Source organism: Aphis gossypii, chromosome 3, assembly GCF_020184175.1.
Source record: "Aphis gossypii isolate Hap1 chromosome 3, ASM2018417v2, whole genome shotgun sequence".
In the NCBI taxonomy this organism is placed as follows: Eukaryota; Metazoa; Arthropoda; class Insecta; order Hemiptera; family Aphididae; genus Aphis; species Aphis gossypii.
In genome coordinates, this window is record NC_065532.1 from 16,140,197 (window position 1) to 16,166,933 (window position 26,737).

The 26,737-nt window shown below is 31.0% G+C and overlaps 1 protein-coding gene and 1 long non-coding RNA gene across 2 annotated transcripts; one reads left to right on the forward strand and one right to left on the reverse strand.

Moving 5' to 3' along the window:
- Positions 1-916: 916 nt before the first annotated feature.
- Positions 917-18,495, forward strand: LOC114123881 (cyclin-dependent kinase 5 activator 1). Its single transcript, XM_027987017.2, has 2 exons — positions 917-2,503; positions 11,644-18,495. The coding sequence occupies exons 1-2, from the start codon at positions 1,679-1,681 to the stop codon at positions 11,977-11,979; spliced, it is 1,161 nt and encodes a 386-aa protein (XP_027842818.1). The 5' UTR covers positions 917-1,678; the 3' UTR covers positions 11,980-18,495.
- A 2,250-nt stretch (positions 18,496-20,745) lies between these two features.
- On the reverse strand, positions 20,746-26,725 carry LOC114123897 (uncharacterized). Its single transcript, XR_007604997.1, has 3 exons — positions 26,491-26,725; positions 24,217-24,430; positions 20,746-24,159 (listed from the first exon to the last, which is right to left on the reverse strand). It is a non-coding gene; the product is annotated as an uncharacterized LOC114123897 (long non-coding RNA).
- Positions 26,726-26,737: the final 12 nt, after the last annotated feature.

Sequence of the window (26,737 nt, forward strand, 5' to 3'; positions counted from 1 at the left end):
TTATATATACAGATAGAATAAAAAACTGAAAAAAATAAAAAATACCTATAGGTTTTGAATATTTTAAAACTTTATCATGCAGGTATAGAAAATGCTAATATAAAGATTTCAAAAATTCATTTAGAAGAAAATAAGAACATCGTTTTTGTCAAAAATCGGTTTTCGTATAAATTCCAAATTTTTCTTAATGTTTTTTAGGTTATCCCAATAATTAAGAAAAGTAGGTAGGTATACAGTAAATATAGATAAGAAAAATAAAAAACACATAATTGCAAAATAAATATATCCATTACTCCGCTTACTCCACTCAAAAAAAAAATTGTATTAATACTTGTCATGAATAAAAGAAATGAAGGACTCAGTGTCATGCATAATATTATGCCTATATTAAAACTTCATAAACAAATGCAGTAATATGAATAAAATTGTATCGTATATGTCTATACGGAAATTATTTGCAAATAAAATAATTAGGTTAGGTTAAAGGCAGTTATTATAATATATTATAGACGAAGTCGTCGTCGTATCCATGCGACGCGACATCATTAAACCCTAAAGAAATATAATAAAAACGCAACTAATGCCAAATATATACGCCCTCGTCGTCAAAAGAAGGGTATACAGCCTTACTGTGCGCTACGGACAAATACTACAAAATATGTGTCTCACACACGCGTATAATATATAATATACTCATAACTCATGTATACGCAAACTATTATATTTCACGCTGCAAATCGTCCAAAAATCGCGGGCTCGACGTAATTAATACGATAACGGCGCAATATACGTAGACGGCTGTGCGCGCGTGCGCTCGTTCTGCGGCGTATCGACCGGCCTCGAGTCACGACGGAGCGGTGGCGGCGTCGTCGTAAAAAGCTCCCCGGGCCCACCCTCGCACTAGCGCGCCCGGCTATCGACGGCCACCGCCGCCGCCGCTGCTGTCGCTGCACGCGCGCACCCTCACACACGTACACCCGCGTACTCATCGCGTACACCCGACGATCGTTGTGTTGCGTACGCGGTCGGTGCGTGCTAGTCGTCGGCGCACCAGTGTGCTGCAGGGGATGACCCGGAATCACCAGTCGTCAGTGACAGCCTCGTCTCGAACGCGCGACAATCGCATACGATCATAATATCGCGCGACGTTCTGTCGTCAGCAGCGGCGTAAGTCGTTCGCGGCCGATTCGCCCGCGATTCCCGTGCCAGCTGTGTAACAGTCACGATAACGTTACGATCCTATAAGGCGAAGATCTCGCCCGTCGGTGTGTCTCTGCAAGCCAGCTCGAAGTGCACGCCACCGAATGCGCTGCAGCTGCGGGACGGCCGCCCGCGCGACGGCTGCCGCGACGCTGCCGCGGCCGCTATCGATTGCCATGGTCGGCTGCCGTTAGGACGACCGTGCGAGCGGCGTACATCGACAACGACGAAGACGGCGCCGCCGCTGCCGCCGCCGCCGCCGCCGCTGATAAAGACAAAGACGTCGTCGGGGAAAAAGACGACCACGGTGAAGATAACAATAACGGTACGAATTGGACGCGCCGCCGCAACTGAGCAACTAGAAAACCGTCGTCCGGGACCTGGGGTTGTGGCGGCCGTTGCCGTTGCATCTGCAGCACCGGAACCGCCCGCGCGTCCACGTCTGTCTGAATCGTTCCCATCGGTTCGGCTATCTGCCATGGGAACCGTGCTCAGTATCAGCCCCAAAGACCGCAAGTCCGTGTACCCGGCCATGGCCACTAGTGCTAGCGCGGCCGAGTTTACGCTCAGCAGCTTCACATACGAGCAGCTGACGAAACGTCGGCACGCCGACGTGATGGCCGGTCGTAGCATATCCATGATGCTGCCAGCCAATATAAACATAAATACCATCAACAACAACATCATCAACAACAACAACAACAACAACAGCCACAACCATCACCACCACAACAACTCGGAAAACAACTGCAAGACGGCGACAATGGGTTGCGAACCTCATCAACAGCAGCAGCAGCAGCAGCAGCAGCAGAGAGGCACGCTGGAAAAGAGTCTGAAAAAACATTCGGCTCTGATCAACGCGCTCAGCTGGAAGCGGTTCAGCACGTCGCAAAACAAAAAGAAGCTGGACAACGGTGGCACAGTCGGCGTCGGAGGTGGCGTCAAGTCTAAGCAACTGTTGGCCGGCCGTCAACCGTTGGTGGACACCAACGCCAACGTCGACTGCGGCGGCGGTCGGTCCAACGGCGTCCGCCGGTCGGCCACCACCACGGGGTTGGACGTGGCCAACAACAACAGTGGCGGTACCGACAAACTGGTGCCTAGAGTCACTCTCGTCCCGTCACACACGTGCCACAACCTCGTGCCGCGCAAGACCATCATACAAGCGAGCACGTCCGAGTTGCTCAAGTGCCTGGGCATTTATTTGCACCACAAGTGCTACAAGCTCAACGATTTCCAGGCGGGCGACGCGGTCATGTGGTTGAGGACTGTGGACAGGAGTCTACTCATACAGGGATGGCAGGTAACGCGCACATTATTATTTGCACATGTACTTTACATTTTAATATAACATAATCACAACATTATGTTATGATTGATAATATTGCAGTTGTATTATATATACGTCATCATAATATAATACTGCAGGGTGTACAGGTGCAGAGGGTGGTTATCTGTTTTTGTTTTCATTTTTCTCGAACGGGGAAATGCTGTACACGCATAACATTTAAAGAAAAAGGTACACGACGGATTTGTAGCAAAACATTGTTTTCCGAATAAGGTGCATGCATTATATACGAAGGGTTCGTGCATATTTCATATGCGTATTGCGTATGTATATATAATATATTGTGCTCTCGTCGGTATATACGTATATATATATATATTTTCATAGCGCCGTCGCCACCGCCACCGTTTTGCAAACGATTCGACCCTCTTGCGTGTGTCCACCCACCTCTGACCCATCCCCTCCAACACAGACCCTCGCTTTACGCTCCACGTCTCCCGTCATACAACCATCATTCCCACCCATCTGCAACCCTCCCCCCGGTAAGTTACTCCCTATATATATATATATTTGTATATACCCTATACCACTTCTTCTTCAGTGCCAGGCCGTGCGCGTTGCGTGATTTACGCGCCGCCGAGTTCACCGCCACCGCCACCCTCTCACTGTCACATCGACTACTGCACACCCCCTCCGGCGCCACCAAGACTCTATACATTATAATGGTATATACGCGCACGCGGTCTCAGTCTTTCTCCCCTTATACATTTTATACGACTTTCGTAGCAGCACTCTTTGCCGTGTTGACGGTCCGATGACGTGTACTATAACTTAAGAGAGTAAAAACGCAATTTTCCCCTTTAGAACACCGTCCCCGTTTTTCGCTCACCGTCGCAATAAATTACTTAGTTTACATATATATATATATATATATATACGTACGTCGATTATTATTATGTAGCCGCGCTAGAAGTCACCGCCGTGGTCTCCCGAGTATACGCTATAATATATAGAATACAAACTTTTTTCCATCCCCGTCCAGAAAATGAGGGTGAAATAAAATTCCGACATTCGCGTTATATACACGTGAAACACTTGTCGCCCCGGCATAAACATAAGGCAGCTTCTAATCGTTATACTTATGCTATATTTCCATTGGTCTGCTGTGAGAATTTCTCATAGCTCGTGCACGCACACAATTTAATCAATAATTACACACGTTTACGCACACACATCGTTTTTACAACAAAAGAAATGTTAATTATAACGAACTATCAGGACTTTAGTACAATTAAATTTAAAAAAAAAATTGAATGAGAACTAGAGCTAAGGACGTTACTATATAAAATGCTTTAAAAGCTTTAAAAACTAATTTATTATATTTTAAAGTTTAAACCACCTATTGTCTTAAAAACTAAATACATTTATTGATAATTTGATACATTTTATTCATAACCAATCGGAAAGTTTAATGACTATTTTAAAAATTATGTGTTAAGTATAATGCCATTATGTAATATTTAATGTTATATTTTTTTTATTAAATACGTGTTGCTAAGCTTAATAAAATAAAATAAGAATTAAAACCCATTTAAAACAACCAAAAAGTAATGCTTTTATTCTAAAATATCATGAAAATTAAAAAGTAAACAAATATTTAACAAAGGTTTTTTAGGGTGTTCTACGCTTGCCCATATACTCATTTGTAAATATAATAAATATTATGCTCACTAAATAACGGCTATCGCCATGTATAAAAATGTTAATTCATACCTTGAAACCTGTAAATAATACAGGCAACTATGTAATATTGATCCTCTGTAAACAGGCTGCATGTCGTGTTTACGGACTGGAGGTGATTAACCTCATTTAACCACTGTACAACACAATTTAATCATAAATTAGGTATAGTATTATAAAAGTACAATATAGGTACATCGTACACACATTCGTCAACAGCGATGCGAAAACTGTTGGATTCAGATTTACGACTGGAATTTCGTCTTTGTATTAACTGTATTGAACAAAATTATTTTATAAATAATATGTATTTGTAAAAGTAAAAAACGAAATAAACCGAGATAGTATACTGCGCGAGTATCGGAGTATACCACAAATAATAATATGGTCGACGGTAGCCTCTGTCAGCACTTACCACGGTCAGACCGTGAGAATTTCGAACTTCACTGAATTTTGTCAGAAAATGTTTCAATTATGCCAACCTCTCGATCGTACGAGTCCGTGTTTTATAGTGAGGTTGTATAATTTGTAAGCCCGCGTACTCTACAACTGTGGTAATAGCCATCTCTGCAATTCTCTACTTGCAGATTCCCTGATTTACAATATTTTTCGATTAAACCATGGTAACATATTCGATTACTACTGATTATAACCGCCTATTTAAATACTGTATACATTACCTATGTATAGGTTTGGATTATCTAAGTCAAATCTTGATGTATAATAGTTACCTGACAAAATGTTTAATGAAACGCAAAATGTGGTACTCCCCATGTACTGACAAACAAGTAACAAGTGCATAAATGAATAAAAGTTTCAATAGTCAACAGCTTTAATAGTGCCAGGTTACATAAAGGCAAGACACAAGCATATAAAGGTACCGATTTGATTTTTTTTAGTTCCAAAATATAAGTTTCTAACGCGGCAAATACTTGCATTTTATCACGTGTAAGTTATTATATTGTTATAACTTCTCTGAATAAAATAATAAATAATAACTTAAAACATAATTGAAATTCATAACTTAAATTCCAGCTAGTGTTAAAACAAATTATCCGCTATTGTATAAAAGACAACATGTTTAGAGGGTCGGGCTTACATTATGTTTTTAAAACTACAGTATTTATTATTCTAATTTTTTAAATAAAATAAAATTTGATTTTTATAAATTAAGCTGTTCTGAAATTATACACACTTTACATATATACAATATACATAGGTATTGTGTATTATTCTTTGAGTTGAATGAACCGCTTCTAAATTGACAAATGTGCGTGACGCGAAACCATTTCAAAGGCTAATATATTATAACATTTTTTACTTTATAGTTTACTTTGAGTATAAATTAATACCAAATATATATTTATGTATAATAATATACAATATTACAATATATATATATTATACACAACTGTCAACTAACAACTAAGTTCGGTGTTTAAAAACCATAAATTGTATTTAACTTTTAAAAGAGATGGTTTTAATACAATAAAATAAACGTATAATATATTAATTACTAATAGTATATATCACGGAAATTTGTATGACAAAGGAGATAAAAAGGTTATATTTGGTGAGAAAATGTTTAATATACATATAATACATATAATATTTAAATAAGATGATGTACTACAGAGAAGAAACGATATTTAAAGGATATTTCTGAAAGTAAATGAGTAAATATTTTCAAAGCGCATTCGTAAATATCATAGAGGGGCGTACATTTTCAAAACTCCTAGGGACCCACACTCTATTTTTCAATAATATTGACCTTTTCGTTAACCTGTTAACTGCTATATGTAAAAACTTACGTAGCATAATATTATATGACTGTATTCATACAATCGTATTTATCAATTTATCATATTCTATATAATTATATTTATAAAATAAACAAGAGTAGGTAATTCACTTTCTAATAAAATATAAAATATATAATATAAATAAGGTACTTACTTAAAAATTAAAAAACATATTACTAAGGATAATTAAATGTTATAACAAGAACCAGCTGTAATGAAGACTATAATCATCAATTTTCTTTACATTACCTAATGTATTGTCTATAATATATTATGTATAAACGTATAAATGTATAATATATTATGTATAAACGTATAAATGTATAATAGACACGGAAAATCCAGGAGGGATATATCCCTCCGTTGCTCCCCCCAAATGGACGCCCTTAGTTGGATAGAATTTGAATTTCGATTTTATGCTATACGAGACTATTAATTATAATATGGCGATATTAGAAAATTAGGTCAGTGTCATTATTGAATTTTTTAGCAATGACCGACTTTATATTCATATATTAACCTATTAAGTATTATTATTCATAAACATACTACAACAGTAATACGTACATTGATTTTAAACTTAACGTACATTTTGTAAACTGTAATAAATGCGTGCGTAGAGATATTAAATAAAATACAATTTCATAGATGAAATTTAAATCAATAAATTGTATATTATTCTGATCATTCATCTGAATAAAAAAATAATCAAATTGATTGTTGACTTCAACAATTCTCTATGCCCGCCGTTTACTCATCATTAATTATAGTGTTATTAATAATTATTCTAAAATATTATTTTAAATAAATTTAACGTCATAGTAGTAGATTTTTGTGTAAATGTATAAATAAAATATACTTTAGATGGTGCATTTATCATCACGATTTTAGTTATAAAATCAATTTAATAAACTATAACATAATGGAAAAATAAAACATTACAAATTACATTATTATAGATTTATAGTTTGTAAAGTTATGAATATATGTAGAATAATTTGAAACGATTTACGGAATTTCTTATAATTTTTTTCCCAAAAGGTTTTTTTGTCCACATAGTGAGTTTGAATGTTCACCTCTAATTTTTATCGATATATTATGATCACATAATAGAAATACTTGCATATGGATAATAGATACAGCATACCTATACATTTATGAATTATTATAAATTTATAACAATTTTATGCAATATATATATTATATATTATCATGTATTATAATACGCCTGCTGCATACTGCATAGGTATCAAAATATACGAGAATATATATTTATAAAAATCGAATATATAAGGTACCAACTTTTATTATACACAATAGGATACCCCAATTTGAGATAATAGCCAATAATGGGTGGTAATCAGATTAAGGAAAAAGTATCGTGCCGTTTTGTACCAATATTTGTGTTCATGGATGATATAGCTTATTTTATATATTACAGTATATCCATGTGGATGATTTATGAATCATTCGTATACACTATACACTATAAAGTCTATACACCACTCCATCACATAAAATCATCATAAATTTCATAAAATAACAACATAATATAATAAAGTTAACTCTCACTTAATATTTCACCATCATTGTGTGTCTTGACACATGACATGCGTATCGCGTATGTACACTCACGCTGTATGTCAAAAAGTCAACATCAACAAGTTTTAATGATATACTAATAAACGCCAAGCAAAGAATATTTATATTTTATACACTTGAGTACACTTCCACTTATCTTATAGTATATGTCTAAATTTCTTACAGTACGTCATGTCGTCAGTAAATCTCAGGTTTAACGTGGCATGCCTGAAATGACACTTTTTAAATAAAGATTTGCAAACATTTCACATGACAACGCTTTTGAAATATTTTAAATCATGGCAATTAATTGCACATAATAATAACCTTTTATTTTTTCTTAAGCATAAAGACTAAGTAAAAAGTTTATCAATTAATTTAAAAAAAAAAAACAATTTTATTTTTTTATACTTGTTTCCCATTTTTTTTTTTTTGTCACATCACTACAACACAAGGGCGCCAGCAGAAATTTTCACCGGGGAGGGGGGGGTAAGGTGTATATTTTACACATATATATAAAATGTTAGGTTAGGTTAGGTAAAATACTGTAATAAGTATATAAACATTGGCGAAAAAAGCGGGGGGCATGGCTCCTTCCCCCTACGGGCACTCATGCTACAACATTAATAACTACATCAATGTTGATTAACTTAAGACAAATAATCTCAACATTCTAAAAAAATATATTTATCTATATACAATACACATACTTTATAGGTATAATCCTATATTACCTCTAAAATGTTAACCACATCATACATTTAGTATAACTGGTCTAGAAAGATTTTTAAATTTTAGCCTGTTTATACACATAATATACAAAAATTGGAAAGTTGATAAAAATTATAAATTTGTATAATTTAATTAACAATTTCATAATGAAATAATATTTATTACATAATATAAATTTAATTTCAAGATCCAAAGGATAAGAGTTTCATTTTATCGTACCTATATCATAATTGCTCTATAAGAAAAAGAAGTTTGTATCGTCACAGAACACTTCTTAAATTATGTAAAATGCATAAATATTTAAAAATATAATCCTGACATACTTAAAAATAATAAAAATCAGAATTTTAATAGATAAATATTATTATGTATATATTAATATATGCATCGTGACTAAATAAAACATAATATATTAATTATTTTTTTGGTTATCGATTAATTATTTATTAAATGGGAAAAATTAAGTTATAACAGGTACAATAGTAAGTTCAAAGTTTTTTTAAATTTACTATGTGTACCTACATTAGAATACTAGCTTTTTCCACGCACATTGTTGACCGCGCAATAAATGTATTTGTGTTAAATTTGATCTCCAAATCCTAATATTTTGATTAACATATTGTGTGAATAAACAATATTTTTAGTTTTTTGATTTGGTATATAGTCGTAGATGATTATTTGGTTTTGTGGTTTTGACGGGATACTTCTTTATTTAGCATTAACGGATATCCTCAAAACAATATAAGTTATTCGGATATTTCAAAGGATCCATCTACTTTTAAAGAATGACTATGTTTAGTTAAAAATTTTAAAAATGGATAAGAATTATCCCAATGTTATCTAATATGTGCCACAAAATACATCTACAATATTCAACCAGAGGATCATATGCCTATGTATTTATTTCTAATTTTTTGTTAATTTTTGAGTGATATCAAATTATAGTATGTGTAATAATTAAAAAAAAAATTATTTGAAACTATAGCAGAAAAAATGTTAGGACTTTCGCTTTAAGGGTGGTTATTTTCACAATTCATAGTAATGACTTATTTATATCCGATGAATTAATTTATAAATGATTCAAATATTGTTAAAATTTTGTATTTTAATAGAGGGGCTTGAGAAATTTATTTTACATTATATGAATAAATAATTGGTAAAATAAAATAAAATAGCAGTTATTAAAGTTAGGTTTATTTTTAAAGTCGTGTTAAACATTGAAAACGATTTTTTTTAAGTTTAAAAATATGTATAGTTTACATTTAATGCAGTTTAAGAAGGAGTATTCATGGGTATTTTATTTTCACGGGTCACGCCGCGCAGGATTAAAATTTTATTAGAAAATAATTCATTATAATCATTAAATTTTTAAAAAAAATTATATTATACTATAATGAGTTATTGCACGGTATATAAATAATCACCTAATATCTAATAGCCCAAATACTCATCAAATAATCAAAAAAATAAATACCACTATTTTGTAAGAGTACAATTGTATTACTTGCATTAAATATTAAGCGTTCATTCTCATACATCACATCACCACATAAGTGTGAAAATTATCGACATTATCTTTCCGTGTTATTACAATATATTTTATATGTTTCTATTAACAATAGTTCTACAATAATAAAAACTGGGAAGAGGGAACTAGGGTCAAGTTGATGTAGAACCGTATACGAGTCTTTTCATGTTCAAAGATCAAGTACAACTAATACCGGATTACTCGAAGCTATACTTGCATATAAATACGTAATTGTTCGATTATATTATACAATATATAGGCATAAGTATAGGTTAAAAAGATTTAACTTCTACATAGTGCAAGTAATGATGATGTACTTAGCGGCTTTGCGTATAGTATATTATATATACCTATATATAATATGTGTGTAATAGCGGTGTTTGTGAAAACGAGTGAAATGAAAACCACGCGTGAGTAGAATAGAACCGACCTCATTGATGGTGATTAAATAATAATACGTCATTCCGGCTGTATAACCACGGTGGTGATTTTCAGCAGCAGTTTAAATCGACGTGATTGAAATGTGTATTTGTACGGATTAAATTTCTATCCACTCAGTTCCAGAAATAGGGTTGTGCGGTATATATTCGCATATATATATATATAAAATCCAATGGTAATATTAGTAATAGTCACCTAAAACCTAAATGAAAAGTTTTAGAGATGTAGTTTATACAAATACATAATATTATATATTTAATAATCATATTTTAAATCATTAATTTTTACATATTTTATTTTATTATTTTAAATAAGTATTATTATTATTAAAACCTTAAATAATTGTGTGCTATTTTACTCATAGTAACTCTAAAACATTAGAATTATGATATTTGTTCTAAAAAAAAACGTCAATCTAAGGCCTTTAATACTTAGTTGCTCATTGTTAGGTACTTTAGACTTCTTTGTATAATTTAATATTTATTCAATATAATTTTTTATTTAATTTTTAAAATAGAATGTTTTGTCAGTTACCTGTTACTAAATGATTGCTTTTTTAAATATTTTTTTGATCTTAAAATGTATATTTAATTCTATTAAGTTAAAAAAATATATTACTGGGCTATATAGCATATTAAAACATCAATTTCTAACTCCAGAAGTTATCATTACATAGTTGATATATGCAAAAATTTAACGAGTAATACATTTTATTTTAACTTTTATTTTTTGTATATATATATATATATATATATATAGAGAGAGAGAAAGTAATAGATCTATATTAATAAGTCCGATGTGGTATTAAAAAAAAACCACGTGTCAAGATTGCCTACTCAGGACGCCGTTTGATAAAAATAATTAATTATGTTATTAAAACATACATTTATCATTGAAATATCATAGGAACTTATATAAGATACCGTAACAAGGATCCGATGTTTCGTCGAAACAAAAAAAATTTATGATTATCAACTTTGTCATTGAACTGTTGGAATTAAAATTATAATATAATAATATATACTTTAGTAGTATAGTACGTTAGCTATCCTACGACACTAGAGGACAGAGGTGCTATTAATCGTCATACAAATAAATAAAAAAAAATCTAAATCTTGAAACCCTCACTCACCGCTCTCTGCACTTTGACTTCATAGCATGATTATTAAACTAGAGTTCGATATTTATCCACAATTCGATACAAACTATAAATTATATTGTGGTTTTTAATTATGTAATATAATATAATACTGAATAATTAATATACGAGTATTTGCCACTCATCGTCGTTGTTATATAGGTAATAAAGTATCGCTTTTGCATTATTGCAGGACGTGCCGTTCATAAACCCGGCAAACGTGGTGTTCGTGTACATGCTAGTTCGGGAGTTGGTCGACGAACGTGTGGCCACGGAACCGGAACTGCAAGCCGTAGTTCTCACATGCTTGTACTTGGCATACTCGTACATGGGCAACGAGATATCGTATCCGCTGAAACCTTTTCTGGTCGAGGACAGTCGGGACGCGTTCTGGGACCGGTGCCTGGGCATCGTCCGCGCAATGTCATCCAAGATGTTGCGCATCAACGCGGAGCCCGCGTACTTCACGGAGATTTTCAGCGAACTTAAAGCGTGCGGCACGCTCAACTCGGTGTTGCAATCGGCGTGATGATCGCACTGCCGCCGTCGCCGTTCACAGTAACCACCACGAAACATGCAGTACAAACCGCGTCATCGTCGCTTCCTCCGCTAGCAGCAGTTGTAACACCTGTCAATTGCAACGGTAACGCGCATCGCCATAAATATTGTGATAACGTTACGTATATACTGTCGATCGTTCAAACCATAATATTATATTAATGTTCATAAAACATATGTTATGAGTATTGAAACACGTCTTCCTACAGTGTCTACAGCGTTATATAATATTATTATCATTATTATTATTATTATTATTATATGTCACCGCGTATTCCCCCTCTCCTCGTCACAATTCGATAGCCATAACTCTCTGGGAAACATCACTATATATAAGGTGTGTTCTAATATAAAATGTGGAGACGTGGGGACTAGTTTCAGACTGATCTGTGATTGATTTTAACATGCGCTTATGTGATTCGAGACTCTGTTGGGACGCGTTTCAAACTACAGTGTCTCTAACTCCAAATTTCCACTGGATCCACGAAAAAGTATACAGGTATGTCGATAAATGTGTGGTATGCATAACAGTATTTGCCGACTATTCTCAAAATTCCATCAGTAAGTCTAGTTTACCTCTTCTTTTTAGTAGAATGTATGATTTGAATGAATTGTCTTTTGATGAATGATTTAACAACCAATGAGATGAGGCAAACTATGACTATGGCAGGAAACGGAAGTATGTGTACAGCTGGACCGTAACTTGTATTATTTTTGACATACTTATTTGTTTTTCATGCACTGAGAATTCCAAGTTAGAAACTAATCATAAAAAGTACTTTAATAATGTGTTGAAACATCAGTCTGACAGTTTAAGTTTGCATTTCTTCAGTCATGTTGGAACGTCATAATTCTACTGCGCATTTTTCCACCGCTATAATTGTTCTATGATGGTTTGACCGCGGTGTTGGAACAATTTCGTTATGTACTGTCACCTAATATTACTATCATAAACCAGCTATTTCGTGTATTGAAAGAACACTATATATAAATCAACAAAATCATGCTATTTTAGTATTATACCGAGGTCCGAGGTAATGCTGTTAATAATAAATGCATAAATATTATATTCGAGAAGTTTGTATAGTGAGTACACTGCTTGATTATGTTATGTTATCACAATATTCCATGTACTATATTCATGTACAAAGATGTTTTGATTTTGCTTAAGCAGATCTTACCCAGAACATACGAGATTGCGATGAAACACCGTCGGCCGTAAAACATTATATATTATTGTAATATACTTATGCGCAAGGTAAAATATAACGTTTGCGCACACCCGTCCACCCGCCACCGCCCATCATGTCCGTCCACGTTCTCGAATCGATAAATCCCTCTGCCGGGGTTCCCTTACCCATCGAAAATTTTCCTGAATAAGTTATATTATGCGGGTGGAGCGGAAGTTTTTTCCCCTCGTACCATTATAACCGTTTTTACCAATACTTGGAAATGCGCATAATCGTATTTCTTTTCGAACTACCTCATCGGTGACGGTAAAAATTCAATGAGAATTCTCAAAATAAATTTAGTCTGTTTCGTCATAACTGTAGGCATAACTTATATTTCTAATGATTTGTAATCATTTTAAAGCCTCCAGAATTTAAATCTAATCTCTTCGACAAAAAAAATGGGGGCTGAAAGCATGATACATAGAGTTGGTCACTTGTGACATGTCAGGTTTTTCGCGCCTTGACTTAAAAAAAGAAGAAGATAAGGTGAAGTAATTTATTTCTTTTTATATGCGAATAGGGTTGCTCCGTGCACGAATATTTGGAATAATAATTATATAGAGAATCTTATAATTCGTTGTTTCACCTTTACGTTTCCACCGTCACGTAGTGCCCACCACTGAAATCCATCTATCTATATTATATACAATATACATACTACTTAATTTATACTTTAGAAAACTGATAAAAATTTAAAATCAGCAATCTGCATATATTATAACATAAACATATATACGACCTGGTAGGGGCTTAGGGGTATAGGGATCCAACCCCTATTTAATTATGTAAAATATATAAAAAAAATTCGAAAATGCATTTAGATAGTTTGACCGATGTTCGGAAAGAGTGTATTATGTTTTTGTCAGGCATTTATTACGTATACTACGATAACAACACATAATTAAACATTATTGTACACACTATAGTCATCGTATACGCGTTTTACATAAAATAATAACTAATAACTCATTAACAGTATTACGTTCACGGAGATCGAACTTACAAGGCGATTGATGTGTATATATTTATGTATATCTAATGATTTTTTTTATAATCTATATTATATTTTTTTATCGAAAGACATATTACACTGAATGAACTATATAAATTATCAAAATAAACAACTGTGTATAGAGTAATTGATGATATTTCAAAAAAATCAACGAGTAGGTTTAATTATATTATAATATAATTATATGTTTTAGACGTTTTAATTTGTTCAGTTCTTAATCCCTCGCCGTCACCCATCATGTCTAACTGTCGAATTCTCTGGCAATAATTTACAATAATTTTTTTATCGTGGTAGTATAATAAATATAATAATATTCGATATTGATAAAATATATTATTCGTCATATAACAGTGATAACCTCTCCCTCATAAAATAAGCGCACGCACAACAGAAGAAAGGCATTTTACTTTTTAAATTTGAATACATATATAATATAATAACGTAACCATTGAACAAAATTATACATTTTCGAGGCGATTTTCTATTTATTTTGTGGTGACCCAAACGCCTGTGCGTGTGTACGGGTGGGATGGGGCACGTGATAATAAATACCACGGCCGCTTCAGCCCGCGTAGTCGTACTTACTTGTCGTTTGGACAACCGTAAAGCACGGGTTCAAAATTCCTCCATTTTTTAAAATAAAAGAAAAAAATATTATTATTATTATTATTATTATGGTAATTAATGTTTGTTTTAATATAATTTTTTTTATAATATTACAGATATTATAAATATTATATTATATTATAGATAGACATAAAACGATGTTGTTATAACTTATAACTTATAAGTGTATCGAATTAAATTTGAAAAGCCGTACGATGCAATATAATTATTATGACGCCATCATTAAATAAAATAATATCTAAGTAATTATATAGGCAAATATAAAGCAATTTTTTTTTTAGATTCGACTGTTGTTAGAATATAATTTCTACCATATTATACAATTTCAGTATTCCATACAAAACATTCCATTTATTAAATATAATATAATTTATTATTAATATAAGTAGACAACATAATATATTATGTTAAAAACGCGTTCCAAACGCATTACATATATTAATATAATTAATAACTAAATTAATTTTTGACATTGTTATTACTTATTATTATTATGTTGTACGTTTTCCCTTCAGAAGACTGACATTGATAAAATATTTTTTTTTCATATTTTTATCCCTACTTTTTTAAGGTCCTTTTTAACGATTTAATATTTAATTTAAGTATAATATTAACATAATATATAGATTATTATTATTTTTAATGATAGATAAGTTTTGTCGTATAATAAGGAAAAAAATATTAAAATAAAAAAAAAATTACTAAACATAATTATTTTTAAGGCTGGGAAGATGCAATTCCGTAGGTTTTAAGTATACACTATACATCACATTATTGTTATCTAATAATCGTATATATATTATATACAATAAATTATATAATAATATTATAATTTATAACATAATATTATATACTTTTTCTTTCTTTAACACGTTAAGTTCTTATAGAATGATAATTAAATCGTTACCGTGACGAATGTGGCCATTTAATACTGCAGATATGATATCCTTTACCCGGGCGACTGCACTGACGCCTTCCACATGACAGTGTGGAGGGCGTGTGAAAAAATGCGGTCAATAGGCACCCGAGGTCGAGGACAAAATGTAGTTTGTAGGTGTTTTGCGATTTTTGTTTCGTTTTTACTATAGGTACTCTTTATATTTGTTTATTCAATTCGTTTTTATTTCGTTTTTAGCTATAATATTATATTGTTATGTGTTAATTATTATTAATATTACGTGTTCGTACGTGTTTAATATACTTGTATATTATAACACGACGACGGAGGTGCACGAGTGGGTCATACTAGTCCTCGTGATCGCGATTTGGATTGTAGTTTCTCGTACGAGAAACCGTTCAAATCCGACACGACTTATTTTAGTCTATAAGAATATTAGATTTTAAGTAATTATTTATATATAATATGTATGTTATATATACAATATACATCATATACGTGTATTAAATGATAGGTATAATTAAGATTTAATGTCGTAGTCGTTTAATAAGATGTTCGTCATTTTATTTTTCTCGTAAATAACATTTTCCCCCAGCTATTATTACAACTTCCAGGGGTTTTGATAGGTATTTTTAATACTATTTTTAATAATCCATGGTTTTTTAAACACATTCGGACTCTTGGTTAGAATACATTACTATATTTTACCTCTCTCGGTACAACCCTAAATCGACACAAAACAACAATGAAAAATGGTTAAAACCAATATTACTATATATTATATCTTGGCTGAATGCCGCACCGGTTTATTAATAATTGATCTTAGTGTCACACATACACATTCAATTTATAACATGTTTATTATTATTTTCACAATTTAGTCGAACGTCTTTAAACCGTTTATGTTTTGTACATACATATGTATAATTATTATAATTATATTGATATTATGTGTAATAATCATTAAGGCATTTACTATTAATTGGGCGAAAAATGGCTGTTCTGAGAATGGAAAACGAGAGAGAGAGAGCCATACACTATTGAACGTTTGTATTATTATATTTGGATACCTTCTTCCAATCTAATCTCACCGGATATTATTATTATATTTAATATAACACAATGCGATGTGCTTACTATTACATTCAGTATTAATATTTGTGATACCCAACGACTTCATTTTTAATGCCTTTATCGTATCACAGTAACGAATTATCTACCATTGTACTAACAAATAAAAACAAAAATTTCCATATTAAATAATTAATAAAAAAAAAAAAAAAAAAATTGGTGTTTATTACCAATACCATAAATTTTGGTCTTTTAGAGATTTTTTAATTTTTCTCAGATAGTTTAAATGATATTAGTTCCTGATTCAAATTTAAGCGTTCATCGGAATAAAACTTAATTTTTGGACTTAGCTATGATCCAATGCAGACGCTTTCGGTAAACTAAATTCGATTCATCATATTATTTTTCAATATCGTTAATCATCACTTATTATTTAGTCACTGACCATTGTATTATTATAAAATATAAATATTGTGTGGTACCCATGATTCAGAATGATCATTTTTCACCGCTGTTTTCTCGTTTTATTTGTGTTAAATGTAATTTTTTTCATTTTGTTTATGTTGTTGTTTTTTTAAATGAAAAAAACATAAGAGGCAAGCTTCAAATGATCTCATGTTTTAGCTTTTCATGACGACCACGTTGAAAAATGTCGTCGTTTAGTTTTTATCCCTGGGATAATCCAATAACGATTTCCCTCTCTCGCGGCGTGTGTACTTAAACAATAATATTACTTCATAAATTTTGTGTAACTTAAATATTATTATTATTATTAATTATTATCTCTATTATTATTATTATTATTATTATTATTGTTATTATTATTAATTTACGTTAATGGTATAATAACAATATTGTTATATAAATTAAACACTAGCTATGAGCTAGACTTTACCTGAATGTGTGCAATCAAATATTATTAATAATAATAACAATAATAATAAACAGTTCTGTTTTTTTGTAGTTAAATATGTACCTAATTTCCCTTCACCGATCAAAAAACAAATCATATTATACTGTATACATATTATATAATAATAAATAATACTTTATGTAATATGTACATTATAACTTATAATAAACATAATTAAATTCGCATATTCCATGATTATATTACTATATATGTTTAATATGAACTTGAAAATATACGTGTTCGTTTGTGTACTTACATTTGTGTCTATATATTATAGTGATTAAAACGTTTTGTGTCTCGATGTACGAAATATTTGTTGGTAGGCTTATATTATTATAATTAAGAATATAATATTGTTTATTTGTGATTCTTGTCATTTTATAATGTTTTTTAAAACTTTTCTTTTACAATTTTTTTGTTAATTATTAATATTTAATAGGTGTGTTAATCGATAAGTGAATGATGTTTTTTTTTGTATTTTGAACAAAACGATGAGAGAAAAAAATTATTGTGTGCTATTCATTATTTCATTTTTGTTTTCAGTCGCCGCAATAATATACACAATATACTTATTATATTATAACATAAATCATAATATTATTATAACACAGTTCTATATATTTGACGACCGTCAAGTTAAAGAAATTCTGAGAAAATATCAAAATTGTTTTATATATTATTTCTAAAACGAAATAAATAATAAAAATTATAAATGTCTTATATAATATATATAACTTATATATGTATTATATGTAATACCTATATAACTAATAATACATAATGAAAAGTTGTCTGTATAGTTTCATTATAATTTAAAATTTCAATATTAATTCATATGCATCGTGTATGAATACTGCATTGTCATATTTATAATAGGTATATAGATATGACTATATGAGGTACCACCCACTTAGGTGGCACCTAGTAACAACCTGCAGTAAACGATATAATATTTATGTTTTATAAAATATGCTCAATGCTGTATACTATGCGTGTATACTACATTATAACTTGTATACAATATACCGTGTTTAATCTAGTCTAAGCCGTTGAGCATTACAATTTACTTTTTGGTAAGGAAATCAAAATAATGTAGATATATATATTATTATACTGAATCACCGGAATATTTTAAATTATCATATATAATAACACTATAATCAGTATAGTATAATCATATAAGATTAAAACATTTTAAAATGTGACAATGTGTTATATTATTGAATATGATATTGAATATTATATTATCAAGAAATACCCAACTTTACTTAAAGTTTATATGGCCTAAGCCCTAAAGACTAATATGATGAGGATTTCAACCCTGAAAGTTGAAAATCGAACCATTGTATAGACTATTCATCGTGTGCCTTAACCCAAATATCTCTTAACACGCAACCTGTGTATAATATATACATTATTTAGGTATAATAAGTAATATATATTGTAATAATAATATATTATGTGTATAATAATAAAATCATTATGAGTTGTGAATTGTGACACACATATAACATATTAGGTGTAGATCATATTATATGATGCCCCATATACGCGCTATACCAGTACCGCGACTGAGGGTGAAATCGGTTCAAGGCGAACCCGCCGAACCGTCATTATAGATTGCTGCTCGGACGCTTTAGTATATATACCTAATATATAGTATGAGGTACGATCGTTGTATTGTGCAGTCTTATTGTCAGCATTTCGATATCAATAATCGATTACATAAATTGTAAATCTGCGAAAATAATAATGACTCGTAGAGAAGAATATAATATTTTATGCGTGTCACAAAGATTATGTACCTCGTCGTCAGCAGTACAAGGCGCGACTGGCAATATTATGTTATACGCTGTAATACATATTATCGTAATAGCGAGTATACAATGCATTGCGTCTGCGTGTCACACCATTTGATTTGATTATATAGTGTTAAATGGACTCAATGCCGTAGCTGGTAAGACAATGGTAAGTAGCATAAAGACAATACACAGCGCATTTGCTGCAATATTATACCGATGCGTATTAGTATGTCACATTATTAACTACCAGTTATAATTTTTATACAGGATGTGTCAACACTCACCAACCTGTAATATTTGTTCCCGGCCAAAATTTTTTCGAGAGCCAGTCCAGAATGCTAAGTATAATACCTGTATACTTATTATAGTGAAGACGTTTTTTAGTTGATATTTTGAACGCTTTTACAGTAGAGGTATATACCAATAACAAATACAATTCTCTTTTAAATAGGTAACTTCCTATAGGTATTCAAAAAAGTTATGTAAGTTGATGATATGTGTAACGTTCTATTTATACACCACCTCTAACAGTGGATCAGTGTTAAAGCGGTCTTATATCTTCTGTGTAAATGACTTATTGAAATTATCTGAAAAATATATTCAAATATGCGATATTACACAATAATAAATCCCAAGAATTCATTTTTTAAATAACTACATTAACTATTCTGGATATAATATTATAAATGTATTAATTTAAATATTATAAATAACGTCGTGCATTTTATACATAAAATATAATGATTGATGAATATTTTATATACGATTTTAAAAATGAAAGTATTCCAAATTTAAATTTCCAAAGTAATGTTATTAATTTATGTAGTTTATTAAGGAATTAAAATTGTGTATAGTACTTACAAAATGCAAAGCGCGTAATAGAAAATTAATAAATGTGTTATGGCATGTCCATATTTTACAAATTTTTCTTCGTTTTTTCATGATTGATTGATTCTTATACATTAATACATTTTGTCATGTTTTATAAAAATATCTTTTCTGAGTAATATATAATTATTATGTTACGGGCTTAAGTCAAAATCGGACAAACATCAGAAACTATCCTCGATACTTTTGGCAAAATCTCATATTTATTCTTTCCATGTTTATAATTGCGACAAACCTCATTTCGACTTTTTCCCGTACTAACTGTTAACATTTTATATGTATAGATTAATAAAGTACCTATTATATGTCTATATATTACTTACATATAGAAACTTTCACTAATCTACGTTTATATATATTGTTTAGATTTATACTAGAGGAGTATTGAGGGCTTTACGCTTCACAGTAATGCAAAGTTGAATATGATTTGTATACAAGTTCAAAACTCCCAAAAAACATAAAGACTTTAACGACCGTAACCTAACTGTAATATTATACATTTATATTTTATACTATTAACTATAGAGGTATTGTCGATATTAATTAATTCACAAAATGGATGTAAGGAATTTTGACCAACTTTAAAATTAAATCCAATATAATTTATACAATTTTCATACGTAGATCATAGATATATACTATTATATTGTGATTATTATTTATATAATATGTTATACTATTACATATAGTGGCGTACCTAACTAGAATTTTGCCGGTGTCAAAATAATCTAGAGGACCCTTACTCCGCCACCAAATTTACCTTTATATCAGCCTCGACTAGTGGGTTATAAATAATAAAAAACATGTTATACCGCTTTAAATATAGAGTAAGTTCGTCCGTTCCACAATTATCTCAGACGTCAACGAGCAAACACTATACATAAAATAATCGTATGTCAGTAATTTTTCTAAATATTAAATTAAATTAATTTTAAATCAATTTTATTTTATAAGGATATATTTTTTTTCTAAACACCATTGTATTTTAAATTTTATAATAATGATAATTTTTTTTTTTTTTTTGGATTCCATACATTCTTATTGATGGGCCCTCTAGAATTATGAGCCCATCATGCTACATGCACTATACGCCATTCCTTTTATCTACTTTGAACTGTTTATAATATTACTCTATGCATGATATATTAATTTTCTTTTAATCTTTTTATTCATTTTATTAATTGAACTTTCAGTTTATCAGAAAAATACGAGACATTATTAAATTATTAAGTTTAGTTATATAATATACAGTACCTGCATAAAAGTAGTTAAAAAAATAAACAATGCAAATATATATATATATAAGTAATAACTATTGTGAAATACATATTTATCCGATTAGTAATAGACTTAGGGTTAAGTAACATAATTATATATAATATAACTTAATAACTAATTGAAAAATTGTATATAAAGTTTATACATCAATAATTCAAAAGATTTTAAATTTAGTCAAAAATAAAATTATAAATGAGAATAAATGAAACAAACAAATCAAAGAAAAATTCAAAAAATGCGTAAGACAAAAAATGTTTAAGTATATTTAAAAAATTATAATTATCTTTATTTGAGATGAACTGTTGAGGACAATCTAATACAAAATCGTCTTACATTTTACCTGATCCATTTTTGATTTCTTAAATAATTGATGTTTGACATAGTACTGTTAAACAATACTTCGTTTGATAGTATGGTTGGAACTTCGAAATCATTTTTCTTATTATCCAGATCGGAGTCATGCAGAACAGCCATAGTACATGATTTTGAATCTTTGATTGAAATATTACCAGAACTTAATGTTATCAAAAAGAACAAATTTATCAAAATAATATAGAAACCGCTTTTGTCTCAAGTCTTATCCGTGCGCTCAGTATAGTTACACCTTTATAAGTCTTCTCGCTTTGTATTACAGTAATTTCTCCTACTCACCCAGTCCTTTATTTATAAATCCACAAGTTTTGAAACTATATTCTAGAACTAATAAAATAGAGTTCAAATTATAGAGCTTCTGAGAAAAAAAAACTAATTATGGTGCAAAAATTCTCTCATCTCCTCCGACTTCGAAATATATTGAGTTTATTAAATTTATTACTTTTATTTGAATTATACAAAGGTTTTTTCGAGAGATTACGAATGTAGTTCAATTTATCATTTTTTTTAAATTATCGAGTCTATTTTAATTAATTATAATTAAGTATATAGTAAGTATATATCATGGACATAAAATTCACTTTAAATAGTATAGACATTAAACACACCGTAAATATTTTCGAGGGTTGAAAACTTAATGCGAATGCAGCAGACGATGACAATTTTATTTGTCCATTAAAATAACTACACGAGTATCATACATCTCACGTACCATCCCCCAAATGGGGTAGATATTTCTGATGTATTTCCATACGTGTAAACCACGAAAAGTAATAGCATCCATAACAATAGCATTATATTGTATGTATGTTTTGTTTTCAAACTCCCTTTTTGCACCCTTCCATTGAAACCTTGAAAATGTTGTGCTGGAAGGGTAACATATTATTATAGTAAGTTAAGACATCATACATACGTCATATAATATAAAGCATATTACTTATATAGGTACCATATAAAATAAATCTTATAGCGACTAAGGGTGATGAAGACAACGTGTAACCACCATTGTTCCTCTATTAGTTGTTATATTTTGATTTTTTTTTATATAATTTTATAACCTTTATCTATGAAGATTTCAAATCACTTAAATTTAAGTTTTTAGGATTGTCATTTACCTTATACTTGTACTTAATTAATACATCTAAAAGTATATATTTTAAATAAATAATTAATGTTTTGTCTGATAAGTTACTCTACTATAATACTTATATACTTTTATCTTCTATTAAACAGTGAATTCTTATGAACCACCTGGGTTTGTTGTTGGTATCCTTTATCGCAAATTTAAACCACTGACTACTTAGCTTATTATACTCAAAAAATTAAATATATTATATTATTATAATAGAGATACACACGTAGTCTAAGAGGGTTGATTTTTTCAAAGACGATGCATCTATTTTGGGGTTTATAGATGCCAAATCCTTGGTAAAAATAACACTCAAAAACAGTACGTGAATACGTAATTTTTTTATTTATAAAATAAGTAGGTACGTAATAATATATGGGTCAACGTTTCCGTATATAAAGCACACGTCGCGTGCATTCAATCGGCCTCAGAAGAGGTGGTAGGAGAAAGATAATATTATTGTGTGTGTGTGTGTGTGTGTGTGTGTAACAGCGTTAAACAAAAAAGTTAAAAAAAACTTGCGAGTAATGTTTACCGTAGCTATGTCGAGCATGATCCATTCGGACGTCGTGGTCGGCGGCAGTGACGTTGGACACGCCATCGTTAGTGGCGTAGTGGTCGTACGACGGTAGATCTCCGTGTGGACTAGCGAGCGTGGACCGCGGTCGCAACAACGCCAAGACCACGAACACCGAAACCTGTACCGCAATCGACGAAGTCATCCTGCAACCGCGGCCAATTGCTTATCGTGCTTAGCAGGTGAAACCCCGAGGATCGATGGGTCTGTAAATCCACGAAGATGGTACGTGGTACGTAAACGCGCCGCGTAGCAAGAAGACGTGCTCGAGATTTCTGGTCCAACCCTAATTAGTACGTGAGCGTAGACGCATCGACGGTTTGTCGTTATAAAAATAAAAAACCAACACGATCTGTACAAAACTCGTATATTATTATTATTGTTATCGTCATCGTCGTCATTTATATACCGTCGCCACATTTTTCTCTGCTTCCACCACTTCTATCTGTTACTCCTTCTCCTCGTCGTCATCATCCTATCCTGTTGTCCATTCGGTACATGATGTGGGATGAGCGTTATCGCGTCGAAAAAAAGAATAATACAAATATGTCCTTTCCTGTTTGTTTTCATTAATCGCTCACGCCAACATCACAACAACGTATTATTTGTTGTCGTATGTCAACCTATAATAATATATGCAGCATGCATAACATTATCAGCAACTATACCTACGTATAATGTACATAATATAGCCTATAGGTACACGTATATTGTGTATACAGGGTGATTCGTTTGTCGAATACCTAGCAGTCTTAATTTACACTGACGCAATTAAAATAAATATCACTACATGCAGTGATGAACAAGATATCTAAGTCCTACAGTGCTATGTTTAAATCCTATACATCTATGAGAGTTAAATTATCATCTATAAGACACATAAGATACATTTTTTTTTAATCAAATATTATTTTTTATAGTATATTGAGTACCTATATACATTTGCTAAAATGTAATAATATGCTGTTTTATAATTATGATTAAAACTTAATTTCTGGGAAAGGATTTTAAGAATCGAATCCTTTTTCCTATTAAATCCGGGATTTCCTGTAGGTATATCTAAACGGCCCATAAATATGCATCTTTTTATCTGTATTCAGTGGTAATACATAGTTGTTTTTATACGTTAACACTATATTATGATATCAATTTGTCCACGTTTATATACACATCATCAATATACGTTTTATTCAAATGAACCTGGTGATTTTTCAGTTATTTAAGTTTAGATAAATTTTTGGGGGCGATAGGACAAGATCGTTACACTTTTAAAAACTCTTAAAGTTAAACTTTTAAAGTTCTTATAAATATTGCAAATATACTTGTATAATATATGACAATCATATATACTTATAGAAACCTAGGTCTATACTTAAGAAAATGTTTATAATAATTGATTTATTCTTTTTCTTTGAATTATGTAGAAGATTAAAATACCTAATGTAATGTTTTGAATTATTGTCAATCGTTATTGTGTTAAAATAATCTTAAAAATCGTAGTTTTTCTGCAAACAACCGAGAATCAACCGAACAATCGTGGAGCTCAAAAAACATCGCCCTGTATATACGTACAATATCGCGATTAATCGTGTCGTAGTATTATAATATAATATTATGTGTGTCGAGTGTTGGGAAACGTAACGCATATATCGACCCAATTAATTTGTCAACACGCGGCCAGCGCTGTACCGTCATTGCATAATAGATGTGCGCAAAATGCGTTTTCGATAATACGCATCGTCACAACAATAATATTATAATCGTATACACACGGACACACGGCGCAGGTTGACCCGGTGCAAGACCGAGGACGCGACGACGCGTGTCCCTGCGCACGGGTGACCTGCGTGATCGGCCCAGACTTTTTAGTGGTCGTTATCGCCCATGGCGAGAACCGCTGTGTAGAGTAGGTCACGGATAATTTTTCTAAATGTGTAGAATAATATCATAATATTATATAGGTACCATGTTTTCGCGGCATTCGAAGCCACTGCCGTTGTTTCAATAGAACGATATTATACGTATATTTTAATATATTATTATTATGTAGGTGCTTATTATTTTTAGTAGAAAGGTCGTGTGTTACATACATATAATATCGTGTACATTGGTTTTAAAAATTTCAAGTACGCGCACTCAAAAAACACGGAAATTCGATTTGCATATAAGCCATATTATATAATATACCTATAAGTACACGACGCAACTCACACCTCTATAATATATACCAACAACACGAGTTTTTTAAAACACGTTTTGAATAGGTACCCACTATCCACTTGTATATTATTCAGAGACCTATATACACAGCACTTGTTTCTTCGTGTCCTGGTCCTTATGTTTTCCCCATCACTCCTCCTTATAGATGTCAATTGAGTTGTTGACAATATGAGTTAATATTATATGAGTTACATAATTGAATAAAAATAATATAAATATACAACAAAATAATAAGAATAAGAATTATTAAAAAATTCCAATAAGCAATAGCAATCAACATATAGAAATTTAAAATGAAGTAAAAATATAAATTTCTAATGGTTAAAGAATATACGCTTGGATATTAATGAGTACTTAACCAAGAATGATCGTCTTTTTAAATACGTCGCTGCTAATATTATATAGATACTATAATATAAATATTACTATTGTGACTTGTGAAACTGTGACTTTGTATACTTACACAAATGAAGATAAATTATGTTGTATTTTAAAAATTGGCGTTGACAAGATTTCCCAATGAAGATGAGGGATGGGTAAAACATCTTTACACGTATTGAATCTGCAACACCATCACGGCCTCACGTAGTCACACCATCATACCTGAATAAATTGAAAATAATATTAAATATTTTTATAAATTAGGATTATAAAAAAAATTCTTCATTTTATAAAATGTGTAATTTATTATATTATATAATAATAATACA